Source organism: Lontra canadensis, unplaced genomic scaffold, assembly GCF_010015895.1.
Source record: "Lontra canadensis isolate GAN:19392208 unplaced genomic scaffold, GSC_riverotter_1.0 scaffold18, whole genome shotgun sequence".
In the NCBI taxonomy this organism is placed as follows: Eukaryota; Metazoa; Chordata; class Mammalia; order Carnivora; family Mustelidae; genus Lontra; species Lontra canadensis.
Window position 1 is genome coordinate 5,524,682 of NW_022631012.1, and position 17,350 is coordinate 5,542,031.

Sequence of the window (17,350 nt, forward strand, 5' to 3'; positions counted from 1 at the left end):
TACATAGATGTCCAATTTTCCTGCACATTTATTGAAAAGGCTGTCTTTTTTCCACTGTATATTTTTCCTGCTTTGTTGAAGATTAGTTGACCATAGAGGTGAGGGTCCATATCTGGGCTCTCTACTCTGTTCCACTGGTCTATGTGTCTGTTTTTGTGCCAGTACCATGCTGTCTTAGTGATTACAGCTTTGTAGTAAAGCTTGAAATCGGGCAACGTGATATTTTATAATTTGTTTTTTATAACAGCCTTATAAATCTTTAAAGATGATTTTTTAAAAAAGTGAATGGGAGAAAACAGAGCAGTAAGAGCACAGACAGAGAGATACAGAAAGAGGGGACAGGTTAATTAGCTCAGTTTAAGTTCATGCAATAGAAAGTTATGAAGTCAGGATTAAAATCCAGACCTGATGACCATAGCCTGCCTTCTTAGCAGTATGCCACATGGCATCCCCAGAATACCCAATTGTTTATGTTGAAGGTCAGAGTTTTGTAAACTGCTGAAGGTAGAGATTAGGTCAGAAAAACTTACTGTAAGAAATAAATCAACATCGTATATGTTACAACCTGATTATAAAATTGTTCCCAGTTGGCATTCCAATTCGCAGTTTACAATATGTACTACTAAAAGAAATGTTGAAAATAATTTGACTGTAAAGTGTACCTCCTATCCATCTTTTATTTAACTTACTGGAATATAAGAATGCCTCTTGGTTTCCTTGGACTTAAGGATTAATTTTTTAGTCTCAGTATATTCTATTTACTATTTTTAAATTAAATTTATTGAGGTACATTTATAAATTTATATAGAATACAGTTTTTAGAATCTGTTAAATTTTAAAATGTATATTTCAAAATATAGTATTTCTTTAAGCAGCATTTCCCATGGAATTTATGGCAGAACTGAGCACATAGAAAATATTCAGTAAATTTTATTGATCAATTAAAAAATCGGTTTAATAAAATATTTCCCTCAAGGATAACATGATTTCTAAAATGAAATATTCTTAGTAAACATAAAAACATGGAAGAAAAAGATAGCTGATTACGAAAGCAATTTGTTTTGTTAAATGTTCAGCTTTCATTTTTGAAAATTTTTTAGATTTTAAAGAAATTATTTTTTTTTAAGATTTTACTTATTTATTTGACAGAGAGAGAGACACAGTGAGAGAGGGAACACAAGCAGGGGGAATGGGAGAGGGAGAAGCAGGCTTCCCACCAAACTGGGAGCCCAACGTGGGGCTTGATCCTAGGACCCTAGGATCATTACTGGAGCTGAAGGCAGCTGCTTAATGACTTAGCCACTCAGGTGCTCCAAGATTTTAAAGAAATTCTATTGGCTATTGCATTCGATCTTAACTCAGTGAAGTTTGAATACTATATTTAAATTGAAGATAAGAATGTTTGAAGTTTGTTTTCTTTAACAACTTTAAAGAAACAGAGATAATATATGATTAAATTAAAATAAATGAGAAAGAAAAGGACATTATATCTATAATGGATACACAGAAATCATTTATACATATGGATTGGAGAGAGACAGACAGAGAGAGGGGGAGAGAGAAAGGGAGAGGGAAAGAGGAAACAAAGGCAAAAGCAGGCCCAGAGATAGATATGTTCATTTGGCCAAGGGCAATAGTTGTAAATTACAATATACTAAGATAATGGTTTTTCCTTTATTTTTTTTTAAATAGCTGAGGATACCTAACTAGTGCAAGAGATTCCAAAGGAACTATCTCACAAAATACCTTTAAATTTTTTAATAAACCAGAGAACATGGGCAAAGAATGATGGTGATATGCAAGCTATCTTCTCTTGCCAGTCAAAAAGCACATGAAATAGATATCAGTCTTAGATTTTATAGTTTTGTCTTCTAGATACACAGAAAGAAACTGTATTATTTCAGGTTTTGCTGACACAAACTGATCCCAGAGTTGGACTCTATGAATGTTCCATATCAAATCTTTCCTATTTGTGAAAATAAAATACAAAGAGGATCTTAAATAATAGCTGGTATCTGCAGGAATCCTGGTAAAAAAAAAATCTGGAATAAAAAGGTCTCTGTGAATGCTAATGATAACATGTTTAGAACTAGATTAAAAATACTGGCCTACTCCTTGAAGAAGGGGATGTGTGCTTTCATCCTTTCCATCAATGAGAAAAAAACCACAAACATTCAAGTACAGAAAGGCTTCTTTAAGGAGGCACCAAATGTGAGAGCCCCTACCCTGAGTTAATTCTCAGTTCCATGAAATTACACTCCAGTGCACAGAAAGAACTTACAGAAGTAATCAGAGTACTAGCCAAATGACATTCAGCTAACACAGCACAAACCTGCAGAACACTCTTTAGTTCCACACTTCATGCTCAAAAAACAAAACAAAACAAAACAAAACAAAACCCCACAAAAATCTATTTATACTACTGATGGTTCTGAATGCTAGGTATATCTTCTCTGAAATATCATGAGGAATAAAAAGACTCCATAAAGAATGAAAATGACAAAGGTCTTCGTTGTTAGGAAGATTCTTGAAACAACAGACTAATAAGTTTGATGTATGCCCTAACCAAATTCTGTAAGAGATTAGACCAACAGGAGCTTTTTTAAATACCAGAGTAATCATAGGAATCACCGTGGTTTCACAAAGAATACACTATTGAACTAAGCTACATATTTCCTTTACATTGATAAGGACATGGGTTTTTTTGGTAAAATCTGATTTTTTTAAAGATTTTATTTATTTAACAGAGAGAGAGAGAGGTCACAAGTAGGCAGAGAGGTAGGCAGAGAGAGAGAACAGAAAAGCAGACTCCCTGCTGAGCAGAGAGCCCAATGCGGGGCTTGATCCCACGACCCTGAAATCATAACCTGAGCCAAAGGCAGAGGCTTAACCCACTGAGCCACCCAGGTGCCCCAAATCTGATGTTTTATGAAATGAGAAAGCATTTGCTAATTGCTAGTAAATTAAGTATGTTTGGCTGAAAAATCATACCCACAAATTGTTAATTAATAAAAGTCAACTAGAAGTGTCATAGGAATTGTATCTTTGTATTTGTCCTGGTCATTAATAATATCAACAGTTTGGATGAAAACCAGGGAAGTGAATCCTTATAACACAATTGCAAAGAAGAAAAGATTCCAAATTCAATTTGTTTTGGGTTCTGTCTCTTAAGTTTTTCCTGGGCATGTGAATTAACCACCTCCCAAGTTAATGAAACAATAAATTTATTTTGAGATGAAGAATTAATAATGGCTATACAAAAATATAACATTATATTCATTCATGTGGAGGTGAGTAGCAAAAGTTAATCCAAATTCAGTGCAAGCCAACTATAGGATGTAAAACTTGATAATGCAACCTTAAATTGTGATCATACACTTGCTATATCCCTGGAGCTTAATTGTTACACTATTTATCACACTGATTAAAGTCATATATTATGCATGCATTCCATCTGAATCTCCACATTTTGTAAAGTATATCACCTAATTAAAATGCACCGTAAAATGGAATCAGGATGGTGATGGTTCTGGAAACTCTTCCGTTCAAGGAGAAAAAATAGGAGTCAATAATGTTCAACCAGCAGAAGTGAGATGAAAAGAGAGAATGTGAAATAGATAAAAGGCTAAACTATCTGTGTGTGTGGGGGGGCACAGATATCATAACTGGGACTAGTGAATTAAATTTATAGATGAATATATTTTCAAGATATAAGGGAAGACCTAACAATTAAAACTCTCTAGTTCTGGAACAGGTTGCTTTGTGAAGTAATAGACTCCTCCTTGGTGGAAGTGTTCAGAGGGTGACTGGCCACCTCTCAGGAATATAATGTGCAGAATTCTTCAGTAGATGATAGAGGGAAATCTGAAGGTTCTTTAAAGCTCTTAGATTTTAATAAAGGACAGAGAGAGAGAGCTGAAGAAGAGGCTATCTCTTACTCGTCTTTGTAAAGAGTAAGAGATAAAGAATAAGTTCTTTGTAAACTCAAACTTTGTAAACCTAATGTTCACTATGGAATGAGGAACACAATAGGGCTTCCATAAATGTCTGTTGAACCAAATTGATAAAAATGAAGAAGCTATATATATAGTAGCACAACACACACACAAGAAAGAAATGAATAGGAAATCAATGGAAATAGAAAATGGACCATTTTATCCAGTCAAATTTTTGTTCTGTATGAAGAAAATTGGATGTAATTCTTAGACAGTATGATATTTACCGAGACGTTTGAAGAAATTCTCCTCTTCATCTCTTCCGTTTTCCATTCCACTCCCTGGTCCACCTTCAGAAAGCTTCACTGCGCTGGTAAACTTTACCTGAGGAACAAAGGGCAATTTTTTTTTTTATATTAAACCTTGCTTTTGAAAAATAAGTTATTTAGAATATGAAGATTACTTTAGATCTTCTGACTTCCACATCTGGTTAGTCAGTCAGTATGGTTTATTCCTATGTACCAAAAAAAAAAAAAAAAAAAAAAAAAAACAAGACTTATAACTAATTTGAAAGAGTCCAGTCATAGATTGAAAGTAAATCATCAGGCATCATGAAAATAATTCAGCAACTAAATGAGATGTTCTTAGAGTTTAATTTTGATAAAATCCAAACTCAAATTCATGAACAGCAAGCCATATTCATCCTTTACAAACAGCACCACAGTTGAGAATGAGACCAAACTGAAGATAAGCAAATAGAAAGTTTCAAACCTTTATGGAAAAATAAAAAACAGTATAAATTAATTCATAAAGTACCCTATAATTAAAGTGAAATAACATGTTTTGGGTTTTTTCCTAAGAATTTAAATGTGCCCTTGATCTTGCCCTTAGGCCAAGAGTACTTAAAATTTTCAGCATGCAAGGAAGCTATGTGAGTAAGCCTCACATACTCTTAATAGTTGGCCAATAGCCAAAAGGATGTGAAGGAGGAATTGTATTTTCTAAATGTCTTATGAGGTTGATATATTCTTTATATAATTTCAAAATATTGCCATTAAAATAGATAGAGGAAAACTGGTTTTAGTGAGATTTAAAGCAGAAAGATTATAAACAAATGATTTAGATATAAAGAAATGTAACTCTTACCATATGCTGGAAATTATAGTGACCAGGACCTGGATTATGTACAGGGAATGCTCTTGTAGGAATTGGATTTCACTGAGAATCATTACCTTTTCCAAATAGTATGATGTTACAATACTTAACAGTATTATGAAGAAGCACTTAATGGGAGAAATCCTGAATTTCTTTCTCTTTATCCTTTTCAATAGGGAGAATTGTTCAAGTACTCACAAAAAGTAATAGAAAGAGGATGAAGTGCATGTGTGTGTGTGTATGTGTGTGTGTGTTTTAATACATAAAGAGAATCATTAGAAAATTCTGCATCCTTGGGTAGGAGCTTGAAATGTCAGGAATTTCACATGTATGTTAAAAGTTAAAAATAGTTGGAAAATACCAATTTGGATGCCTTTCATTTCTTTTTCTTGTCTGATTGTTGTGGCTAGGATTTCCAGTACTATGTTAAATAAAAGTGGTGAGAGTGGAAACCCATTTGTAACAACATGGATGGATCTAGAAGGTACAATCCTACATGAAATGAGACAGTCAGAGAAAGACAAATATAAAATGATTTCACTCTTGTGGAATTTAAAAACAAAACAAAACAAATAATAAAAAAAAGAGACCAAATAACAGACTCTTAACTAAAGATAACAAAATGGTGGTTACTAGAGGGACAATGGGAAGTGGGAAGAGTGAAACAGGTAATGGGGATTAAGAGTACACTTTTCATGATGAGCACTGGGTACTGTACCAAATTGTTGAATGACTATATTGTATACCTGATACCAATATAACACTGTCCATTAATTATACTGAAATTAAAAATAATAATAAAAATAAAGCTAAAACATTAAAATAACTGAGAATTAATACCTATGTACATATCTAGATCTGCATTATAATTTTATGTAAATTTTTTGTTACTCTTTTCTTCCTTTCCATAATAGCTTACTACTTAGATATCTTAGTTTTCATTGTTCATTTAAGTTTCTAAACTTTGCTCAATTTGAAGACCGTTTCTTCAACTCTTTCTTATTTGGCACTTCCATGTGTTCAACACTTCTTGGTCCTGACATTTTTCTATCAGCGAATCCAACATTATCTTATATAAGTGATGTCCTGTTTACCTTGGAACTTTGCCTGATGAAAGAGAGGCGATCCACAGAGCTGATGTCCAGAAGGTCCTCCACACCATCTGCTAGGCCCGAGAGGGAGGACCGCTTCAGCCAGTTTCCTATTTAATAATTTTTGAAAATTTAGACCAGTATAGCATTTTTCTCCCAAATGAATTAAACAGAAATGTCAGCATGTGCTCAAAAAGCAATGAAAATTACATAGCTTACTGTACACTGAAGTGAAAACAAATGGTTTTCAAAATGTATATGCTTTGAGTATTGGATTATAAAATGACAAGACTGAGTAAGACTAGAACAAAATGAATTCGGGCCTCTTTGGTGAGTAAAACCACAATCCATCCAGTTCTCCTTGACACTTTTCACATCTTCCAGTAAGTCCTGTTGATTTTACCTCCTAAGCATTTATCGAATCTCTCCACTTTGCTGTACATGGTCAATCACCCAGTCCAAGATTCCATTACTTATGCTTGAACTACTAAACAGCTTTGTAACTGGCCTCTCTCAACCACTATGCTCCCTCCAGTATGTTGCCCACGCAGTGATCTTTTAGAAAAAGCTAACTTGCTTGCATTATTCCCTTGCTCAATATCCCAGCTGGGCTATGTAGGGCTGTAAAACAAAAAGCCAACCTTACCTGCAAGGTCCACATGCTCTAGTCCCCATTGCTCTGTCATAATCCTGCAGACGCTCTTCTCCTTGTCTTGTTTCTACTTCCCTCCCTCCTAATACTTTTACAGATTTTATTGCTACCACTTAGTACACTTTCCTTCTTCATTCCCCTAAGTACCCTGAAGATCTTAGTATCACTTCCTCCAGGAAGCCTTCTCTGATCTCTGCCTCCTCCTCCCCATTTAGGTCAGACCTTATTGCATACCTTCATGGCACAACATATACTTCCTTCATAAAATTTACAGTTTTCAACCACACTTAGTTGTAGGATTATCTGTTTTACTGACGGTCACCCCCAATAGATTTTAAGTTCAGCAAAGTTGGGCACTGTGTAATTTTGCTTATCATTTAATTCCTGATGCCTAACATCATAGTGTTTGGACACAATAAGTGCACATAGTAGGGGTTTGAGAAATACCTGCTGAAAAAAGATGAATGAATGAATGAGCCAGCTTAAGCCTTGTGACATCAACGCTTTCCTTTTCTCTACCCTACCATGCGTTGCTTTGATTATGAGTTGATTTGAGGACATGGCAGGGAATAAGAGAATCCATAAATAAATACAGACATACTTTTACCTATGGGGAGTTTAAGTTTCTTCCGGAGGGAAATTCTGCGGGACCGTGAGCGGGTGCGACGGTCAGAGGTGGTCCCTGAATGGGCAGTGGTGCATTCTGAAGTATCCTGTTCAGACTGGCTGCTGGTGTCACTTGCTGCACTCTGGGATTTAAACATCTTGCGCCAGAAATCCTTCCGCCCTAGGTTGCCCCCTTGCATCTGTTCATCGCTGAAAGCAAGCAAAGGGTAGACTTAAATGTCTGACAACACATGTGAAATTCTCTTAAATTTCTTTCAACTTCCTGCCAGCGATATTTATGCAATTCATGCAGGATGATCTCTGATGGGCTGGGATTTAGGATGAGTCAGAGGGGGAGTGGAAGGAGTGAGACCAAGGTTGACTCTGAGGTCTTCCTGGAAACAGTCATGTCTCAGCTGTCAAATAGAGGTAATCATTTTTTCCCAGCTTTAATAAAAAGACCAAATATTATCACAGGTATTCATCTGTGGGTGTGAGTCATAATAGTAAAAGCACTTATGATGTCTAAATATTTCACTTTTTTTTTTTTGAAGTTCCTAGAGGCTTGTGCAGTACTGTATATCACTTTCCAACCCCACCCCAGCATAGTATAATTCTCGGCACTAAATAAACTCACAAAAGATATTTGAATAAATGAATAAGTGAAATGTAACCACACTCAGGGGCTGCATCATTCTACAACTGTTTACTAAATTATTTTCATTGTGCCTAATTATTTAGCTTTCTCAGGGCAAAGACGCTTAAGTAAGGTTTAAAAAGTAAAAAAATTAATCCAACTCAATATACCAAATGGGGACACATCCAAAGGGATTTTTGACCAAGACATTTCACAAGAGGGAAAAGACAAGTGGCCAATAATATGCTGAGGTTAATCTCACTAGGAACTAGGGGACGGGGAAGGTCAATTGAAATGGGATCCCTATTTTCACTCATTAAATTGGTAAAGATTAAGGGGGGGGAGAGAAAGCAATTGGTGACTGTCATCCTACTAGTGATGAGATAGATTCAGCCTCTCTGGAGGGTAATTTAGTAATATGGTATCCAAAACCAATATCTACAGCTATGATAGAGAAATCGAATTCCTAGGAAGTCATGCCAAGAAAATGATAGAAAAATATACTAACATGTAGATAAATACAAGATGATCAAATGCTTGCTGAGGTATTATGGGTTAACACTGAAAACTGGGAGCAATCTAATTTTAAACTCCAGAGAAACAGATAAATTATAGAACTTCTATCTGATGGCATATTCCATAGTCATTAAAATCCTATTTTAGAAGACAACCGATATGGAAAATGTCAAAGGTATATAGCAAAGTTAGAAAGCAGTTAATCAATGGGTGAAATAGGATAATTTCATGTTAAATAAACAAAGTACACACATAAGCATGTGTCTGTGAGTTTGCTTGTACACATGTTCAAAATTGTACCCAGCACACCAGAAATTTATGGTGGTTATCTCCAATTGATACTATTTCGATTTAAAAATGATTTTTCTTTGTTTTTCAGTTTTGGTACTTCAGCAACATATATTACTTTAGAAATTTGGGGAAAAAAGGTCACAGAAGATACTTAGTAATATGTGATGAAATTTGTTCGTGAAATTTTAGGTAATGATTTGTCTATAGGCTTTGGGATTGAATCCAGACTCTGCTCAAAATTCAACAGTACTGTGTAAAGCAATCATTTTCTGGAGATATTTATATGGAGTTTCAAATTTTACCTCTCAGAATCTCATTAGAGTACTAAATACATTTTATTCTTATTTCAAACCAGAATATTCTGTTTATCATATATAGTATGAATTTGTGAGTTTAAATCAGTGTTTCAGGATTTGACTTCTCAGTTGTTTTATTTTTTTATCAAATGATCACAGTGTATGAAACATTTCTTGCCTTTGGGGAATGTGGGACAAATGATGAGCATATGACCACATGATCTATGTGGTACAACATTTCAATAAGATGTTACATTAACTTTGTCCAGTGGACGTGTATCGATAATGAGTTTTAGAGAATGAACATATAAAACTGATTTTAAATTTAGTTAGTGTGACCTTTATTTAAGGAGGAAGAAGGAGAAGAGAATGGTCTGAAAGGGAGAGAAGGGCAGGAGGCAGAGAGGATAAAGGAGGAACCAGGATCATCCACCTACTTTTCTTCAGTCCTAAACAGGGTACTGGCATGCTCATCTCCTAGGCCCACTCCGATCAGGGAAAAGCTCTATATTTAACATTCCATGACATCCCTCCAAACGGAAATTTTTATGTAGAAGTATATTAAAACATGTATCTTCATTCAAGGGTAAAGAACAGACCCACACTAAGGACCCATGCTAAGTGCTGCAATATCAGGCAGTGTTCACAGAACACTGAAGAAAGAGAATATTTTGCAATCTGGAAAATGAGATCACCTATGTAGAGGGTTTTATTTTTAAAATCCAGTTTACTTAATTAGATCATTCTCATTGGACATATTAGCTTGATTGTTGCTAGTGCTATTTTGGGGTGGAGGAAGCTCTCTCTCCTTTTTCTGCTCATACTCCACATGTAAAGATTTTTAATTAGTCTTGTGGCTATTCAGCTATAGAACTTTGCCTTTTACAATAAGTCTTTTCATTTAGAGCTTATGTTTGACTTTTTACTATGTACTTAAAGACTTCTTGGAACATCACATTTAAGAAAGGAAGTTAAAGGAAACAAAAATACTTAATGGTAATTTCACAATTCTATCCTTTCATTGATTGTCTGCCATTAATTCATTCATTCATTTATGAAATAGACATTAAGTGTTTACAGTGGGGGCCAAGTCATAAGCATTGGGGTTATAATGGTAAGCAAAAACTCATATGGTCCTAGACTCATAGAGTTGATTTATCTTCTCTTTACTTTTTTCCAGGCACTTAGAGACAGTCTCTAAGATTTTGAAGGGCTGTAAGATCTAGGCAGGCTTTTGTTCTTTCAAGGTTTTCCTTACTTGATGTGAATTACCAAGGTTCTATTTGATGATGGTGATTTCCTTAACTATAGAGAGGGTATACCTTAAACATAGAATACCCTGTAGAATTTATGATAATCATTCTGTAATCATTTCATAGTAACCAAGGTTTAGGGAAGTAAAATTGTGTATCTTAAATGATGTTCATATTTTAAATATTGATCACACCATTTGTGAGAAAATAGTTCTCAAAAAGAAGAATGAAGACAAATGAGCCTTGCATAGAACTAGGCTATATGTTTAGTGTCTACGGTAATTCTCTCATTTTCTGGAGGCACTAATTTTAAGATGCTTTTGACTTTGGCATTATAAAAAGTGGAGATAAACACTTTTTGGAACACTGGAATGGATCTCAGGAGAAGACCAAGGTGAAATGGAATAGAGTTTATGTTTTAGCTAAATCTGAGCACAAGAGTTTATCTTACTTTTTTTGGAAAACCTTCATCAAGCACATTAACAACCATTAATAGATTTAAATAACAAAAGTTATAAGTGATTTTAAGCAAGAAAGTAGATGACAACTCCTCCCCACCTGGTACACATGCTATTTTTCATGATTTACCTACAGGAGTATGCTCGAGAAGCAGAAGTGGGGTAAAGACTGGAAATGGGAAATGCTGTTAAAGAAGCTTCCCATAAGCCTGAGGTTGGTTATTTATAATTTGGGTCTGTAGAGTTTAGTGGCTTTGGGAATGAAAAGTAAAGGGCAGAAGCAAGGCAAAGTTCAAAGAAAATGACAAGCAAACAAACAGCAGTTGGGAAAACTGAATTTCTTACACTGAGAAGTGCTCAGCCCACAGCATTGGAGAGAAAATCAGTGCTACTTACTGCTCTGGAGTCTGTGAGGGGCGACCAGACATGAAGCTACGACACTCCTCAGGTGCAGAGGACCCCTGGCCTTTATCCACAATGCTTCCTGCCTCTGACCTATGCAAATGGTGCAGTTCACCAATCAAACAGAGCAGGACACCTCTCCTCAATACTTCATATACTTCATAAAGCAAAACACTCCATTATCGACAACATATATTGCTTGCAAACCCTATGTCATCATGAGTCTATACCATATGAAATTTATATCCTACCATTTAATTCACGATCTAGCTGCTTTATTGTCTAAGAATACCACCATCAATGCAGAGTCATTAACTACAAGCAGAATTTTAAATTTAGGAGTTTCTTCTAATCTCAGTAAGTGGCATGTTTTATGGAATGGGCATACCATAAATTTATATTTACTAGAATGAAAAACAACAGGGGCACTGCTCAGCAATTTGTATTTTTCCATGTTTAAAATACTACTGAACAGCAGGATATGGTATCAATAATTGCTTTTCCTCTCTGGACAAAAATGTAAATTATCTATGGAGAAGACTAACACACAGATAACATATCACCATATTGTTGAGATCTATGAAGTAAAGGTCAAGTGTATGCAAGCCCGAGATCAACGGAGCTCTGATTTATAGAGAGGCAGGATATGTTTGATAGTAAACACATCCTTTTTCTAAGCTGCAGCTGTGCTGTCACCAGTGATACTATTTATACAAGATAGTTCCACCAGCCCTGCACTAGAGTCACACACCATCCTGGGAGCCACATGGACAGTACAACCAATTACATTCTACGGACATAAGGCCAACACGAAGATTTATAGCTTAAGTTTCTAACCTTTTACTGCCTGCAGTCTTAGATTCTGATTCATTCTCCTCCATCTTTTTCCCTGGTGCCAACTTCTCAGCACTGTCAAGCAAAGCACTGAGGGCCACTCTTCTGAAGACATTTCCATGAGCCTCTTTGATAAACTGGACCAGCTGACGAATGTCACAATACAGCCCCTGTTTGGATGCAAGAAGGAAAGTACGGGGAAAGTTGTGTGATTAAACAGTTTTCGTAGGAAGAGAGGGAGAAAGTAATTCCCTAGGCTTAGATCAGCATTCGAATCATAAAAGGAAGACATTTTACTACAGTGAAACAGATGGTACCCAGTCTCTCTCCATTGTTCCTATGGCAACATTACCAAGAACCTTGCCTGTCATCTTTAGTATGAAAAAGGATGGTTACCATGTTCCATATTCAGAAAGCTGGTTGTATCATTAGAAAGACATCAATTTACACTTTAAACCACTGGATTCCCAAGCTTTAATTTTCTCTATTATGACTTCTGAAGAGATGCCTGCAATAAAAAGGCAATCAGAAGTTTGTTTAGACTAGAGATTTCAGTCCCTCTTTAGCTTCTCCAAATTTTCTGTATCACTGTGATAAAATATGCTAAGTCCTCTAGACACTTCTAAGTGTGAAAATCAGAGCCTGATTATTCAAGGATAGTGTATTTTGCTGGACATATTTAACAAATGTGTATGTCGAAGCCCATTTGAACATGAACTTGACTATGAAGTAAAGATGATGCAGGGCTATTAAAAGCAATATATTGATGAATCCACAGTTAAAAATATGTATAGGACCTTTTTTTCTTGAGATATTAACCTTTTCACTCAGCATTTCCTCCTCTCTCTTCAAGAAGGTGGTTACTGCATTCTTTGCCTTGGGAAAGGTTCATGGCAAAGCAAGACACAGAAGCCTAAGAAACACTTACCTTGATAGCTTTGGTTTTCAAAACCTAAGACCACTGGAACAATCATGCTAATGAGCCTTAAAAAATCAGAAAGAACAGTAACTGAGGAAAACATGGAAAGAGAGTTTTTTCGGTCCTTGTGCTGTCATTGTATTCTTTGATAGCTTCCCCGTAGAAGGGACAAGACACCAAAAAACAAGGGTTCCAAATTCACCAGAGTGCCCAACCCTAAGCACCCAGCAGAGAGCAGTATGTGAAATAATAGGTATGGATGGATGGTTGAGATCCATGGAGTTCTCGGGTCCTAGGTCCTACCAAAGACTTGGGATCCTTGCACCACTCTGTGACGGAAAGAAACCCCAAAATGTTGGGATTCAACTTTCAGCCGTTCTGGTGGAATGGGAGTTCCAAGTCAAAACCAAGACGATTTAAAGAAAATTAAGAAATACAATTATTTCTTCTATACATGATTTTGCAGACTAAAATATATAAAAAGTGCTCACATGTATTATAATAAACTTTTCAAAGTACTTCTTGCCATGAAAAATGAACTGCATGGATGGTATCCACGTTTTTCTCAGACTCTAAGAACTTCACCGAGGGGGCTTTGACAGCTAACAAAATTCAATTCCCTTTGGTATAGGGTTTAAGTTTATCTCAAGTTATGTGAATAGTCTCAATGGCTAAAAAGCTTAAAATAATTCCCTGATTTAGGTAGATTAGCAGATAGTGTCAATATGGATAGATGTGCTGATTTCTACGTAAAATGTCCCAACACGTAACAATTGGTAAGATAGTGAAATATAAGTCCTTTACTCCCCAGAAAGAACTGAATTCATCTATTTGTGTGGATTCATTAGCCTTTCTCAGGTCTACTTTTTGTATCCCAAACCACAATGTCCTTGACAGTAGCAAAGCACTAACATGCTATAGCCCCGTTCTTCTCTCACACTTCTTGTGGCTTTAGTGGTTTAATTAACGCAGTCATTTATGACGGAGTAACTAAAAAATTGCAATGTTCTATAAAAGAAAACAAAACTAATTTCAGCAGCATATTCCCATTAATTTTTTTAAAGTATAGTTTCAAAAATGGTTGGTTTAATATTCTTTAATATTTCATGAGTTAATAGGCTGTGTTGAGCATCACTTTCTCTTCAAGAACTTGAAATACCTTTCAACTATCTCAGCAACCACCATGGAACTTATGAAGTGGAAGAGGAAGATATGTCAATTTTCAAGTAATTTAATGAGTAACAAGGAGAAATGTGTTACTGAGGCTCTACCATGAGTTACCGGTCACTTTGGGAAAACAGAGATTTTAACTTTAAGGTGCAGACTCTTCTACTTCAATATGTCTTTCTCAGGGCCACGACTGAGAATTTTCTTAAGAGTGGAGACAAGAACTCCTGTGGGAAGAAGAGGTGAACTTCTCACCAGATTCTCAGGGCTGTGCAATTCATGCGTGGTTGAAGCGCAGCGTGTGATAAGGGACTTAAACATGGCGCTGACGATGATGCCTTCCACGTTTTGAGCTGTGGATTTGTTGTCCACCGTGGTGAAGTTATTTCCAAACCCAGCCTTGTCTGGAATGCAAAGGCACCAATTCAAGGCTATGTTTCCATTAAGCTACACAGGTTAAAGAAGTAATGAAGTACATAGCACCCAGGAACTAGTGAAGGGCTACATGAAATACAGAAATAAAAGATTAAAGATACCCCTAGGTTTAATCATCTTTATGCAGACTTGGAGATAAACAACTCATAGTCTCCCTCAGAGTCTTTACTAGGATATAGTCCATCATGTTATGGAATGTTTCTATTGATAATCTAAGCAAAGTTATTAATCCTTCATTGGAGAGAGAATTTATTTGATTCAGCCTTTCTGGGGGTGAGGAATGCTGGCTTCTCAGTGGAAATCCTTCAGTCATTCAGAAGTAGGGGTGGGGTCAACCAGGTGAACAGCGCAGGAGGAGGCAGAGGCCGTGAGGGACCTTGGTGTGGGGGGGGATTCACATGGGCACTGGCAATAAAAAGGAGACTAAGTCCTGCCAAGAGTTGCATAGAACTTCCATCAGCTTCTTGCTCCCAGACTCTGTAGGTATATGGAGAATGAAAACCTACAACCTTTCTTAGAGCCACTTCCTTATGACTCATTGAAATGTGAAATGCCAATGAACTGAGGCCATCACTCTCTGGTAGCATTTTTTGCCAGTTTTTCACATATCCACAGACATTTTGTAGGGGACACATGAGATATTCCGGAGCCTTGCCAGAAGATTTCTAATGACTGTGAGCCACCAATGGACTGTAGGGTCAGGGTGTATACATCTCTAAAATGAATCAGATAAGGACCTGTGTGTTTGGTTGGCTGATTCACCGTGAGCCACTTCTCAAGAGTCCCAGGAGGGATTTGTCACCTTGAAGTAATACCCTTTATCACCAACCTTTCACTGTCTGTGTCAGCTAGCAGGGGATTATCCCTAGATTTTACATCGTAGAAAGAAATCTTTTGGTCTATGCTTGCAGTTTCTATCTCAGCTAGCTTAAAAAAAGAGAAAATAGGAATTTCTCTTACAGTATCTCAACTATAATTCCCACTTTATTATTTTTTAAAATTTATAATGTGTTCAGCTTAAAACTTCTTTGAGGATATACATTATTTTAGGGACTCTATAAAGGAACAATATTTTTTTTAATGAGGTCACCAAACAATAAAGCCTGGGATACAAATAGGGAAATTGGTTCCAAATTCATCAAATAGATCTTCATTCTAAATTAATCAACTCTCATACATGTATCATATAAACCACAAAAGGCTATACTAAGACATTATTTATTCTCAAGCTCTAATTAAAATGTATATGTTACGCAACTCAGGCTTCATACAGCATTTCATTTCATTACTCTATTTGCATTTGAGTGGTATTGAAGGTGTTTGGTTTATTATGAATGCAATTGGTGTTCACTGGCTCCTTATACCACAGGTCTCTTTGGTGGGGTTTTCTTAAAGCCATGAAGTATAAAATGGTGTGTGGGGCTATCTATATAGCCATTTGCCTGTTTTTTAAAAAAATCAGTATATATGTAGGTATAGATGAGTATATCAAAATTACACTACTATTACATTTATATATATCTTTTCTTTCCTATTTTATTTTGTGAAAAAAATCTCCAAGTACTGTGTGTGGCATACAGTAAGTACTCATATTTGTTGAACTAATGAATATACTCCCTTGTTCCTTGATTTCTGCCTCAATTGTCATATAACAGAAAGTTGTGTGAAAGAGAGAGGAGTGCCATGAGTGATGGCTTGAAGGGCTAGCTGTGAGGATGCCACAACTTTATCAAATCCCTTTTGCCGAGGAAAGTTGTCATCACAAAGCTTCCAAAAATGTGTCATCAAAGACGATGTGCAAGCTTCTCTTATGGATACTTTATTACACACACACACACACACACACACACACACACAATCTTTCCCTCTAAATTCTATCCCCACATATTCAGGGTACTTCTGAAACTCTACCTGTGTCACCTCATAGCAATCTCTCCTGGAACATGGCACAGCTTTACTTACTGTCAGTGACTGGCTCCATACAAAATCCTAGCAAAGCATGCAAGAAGTCCACTACATTATTGAGAGAATCCTTGTTCACATAGTCCCTCATGGTTTGTCGGAATTGCATCTTATCTAGCTTGTATAGCTTAGTGAGGCAGTTCTGGGCCTGCAATGAAGGAAGAAAAGTGGAAAAAGTCACAGGTACCAGCTTAAGCTAGGGATACCATTAGTCTGAGACAGAAGCCTGCAGAAGGCAAAGGCTTCCATCCATCCCTGCTGGCTGGTGCAGGCCAACCCTGCTAGTCCCTCTTGTCTGAGCAAGAGAGGGGCAGAGATAAGCTGAGCAGTATGAAGGACTTTACTTTGAGAAGGGCTGCTCCAATTAAAACCCAAGGCTAATGTCCAATGCTGGTGCCAAAAAAACCAAAACAACAACAACAACAACAAAAAACCAAACCAAACCAAACCCAAACAAAAAAACCCTCAGTCTTTTCACCAAGATCAAGATTTTAAGATCTCAATGAAGAAAAGCTCAGTGTCAAAAATTAGGCAGGTTAAAGAATTGGTCAGCCAGGTTTGAAAAACCTCAAAGGCTTTGTGTAATGGGAAGTACTGTGCCACTCCTATGTTCAGCTACTTTGAACTTAAGTAGATTTAATTGAGGGGGCCATGAGAGGGATGTAGGAAGTGGGTATCCAGTGTCCTCTTATCTCGCTAGGAGGGGAAGATCCTTGAAGCAGGGAGGAGGCATAAAACACA

General features: G+C 36.4%; 1 protein-coding gene across 2 annotated transcripts in view; it reads right to left on the minus strand.

The window, feature by feature from the left end:
- The window catches only part of UNC80 (unc-80 homolog, NALCN channel complex subunit), a 225,382-nt gene that overhangs the window by 145,151 nt on the left and 62,881 nt on the right, over positions 1–17,350 (minus strand). The window contains exons 15-21 of one of the 2 annotated variants that reach the window (XM_032859910.1): positions 16,610–16,757; positions 14,468–14,616; positions 12,130–12,296; positions 11,287–11,385; positions 7,441–7,649; positions 6,185–6,291; positions 4,223–4,319 (exon numbers count right to left, since the gene is read on the minus strand). In XM_032859910.1, coding sequence (XP_032715801.1) covers positions 4,223–4,319; positions 6,185–6,291; positions 7,441–7,649; positions 11,287–11,385; positions 12,130–12,296; positions 14,468–14,616; positions 16,610–16,757 — 976 coding nt within the window. Of the gene's footprint in view, positions 1–4,222; positions 4,320–6,184; positions 6,292–7,434; positions 7,650–11,286; positions 11,386–12,129; positions 12,297–14,467; positions 14,617–16,609; positions 16,758–17,350 lie in introns of both variants that reach the window. The other variant, XM_032859911.1, reaches the window with a different exon arrangement.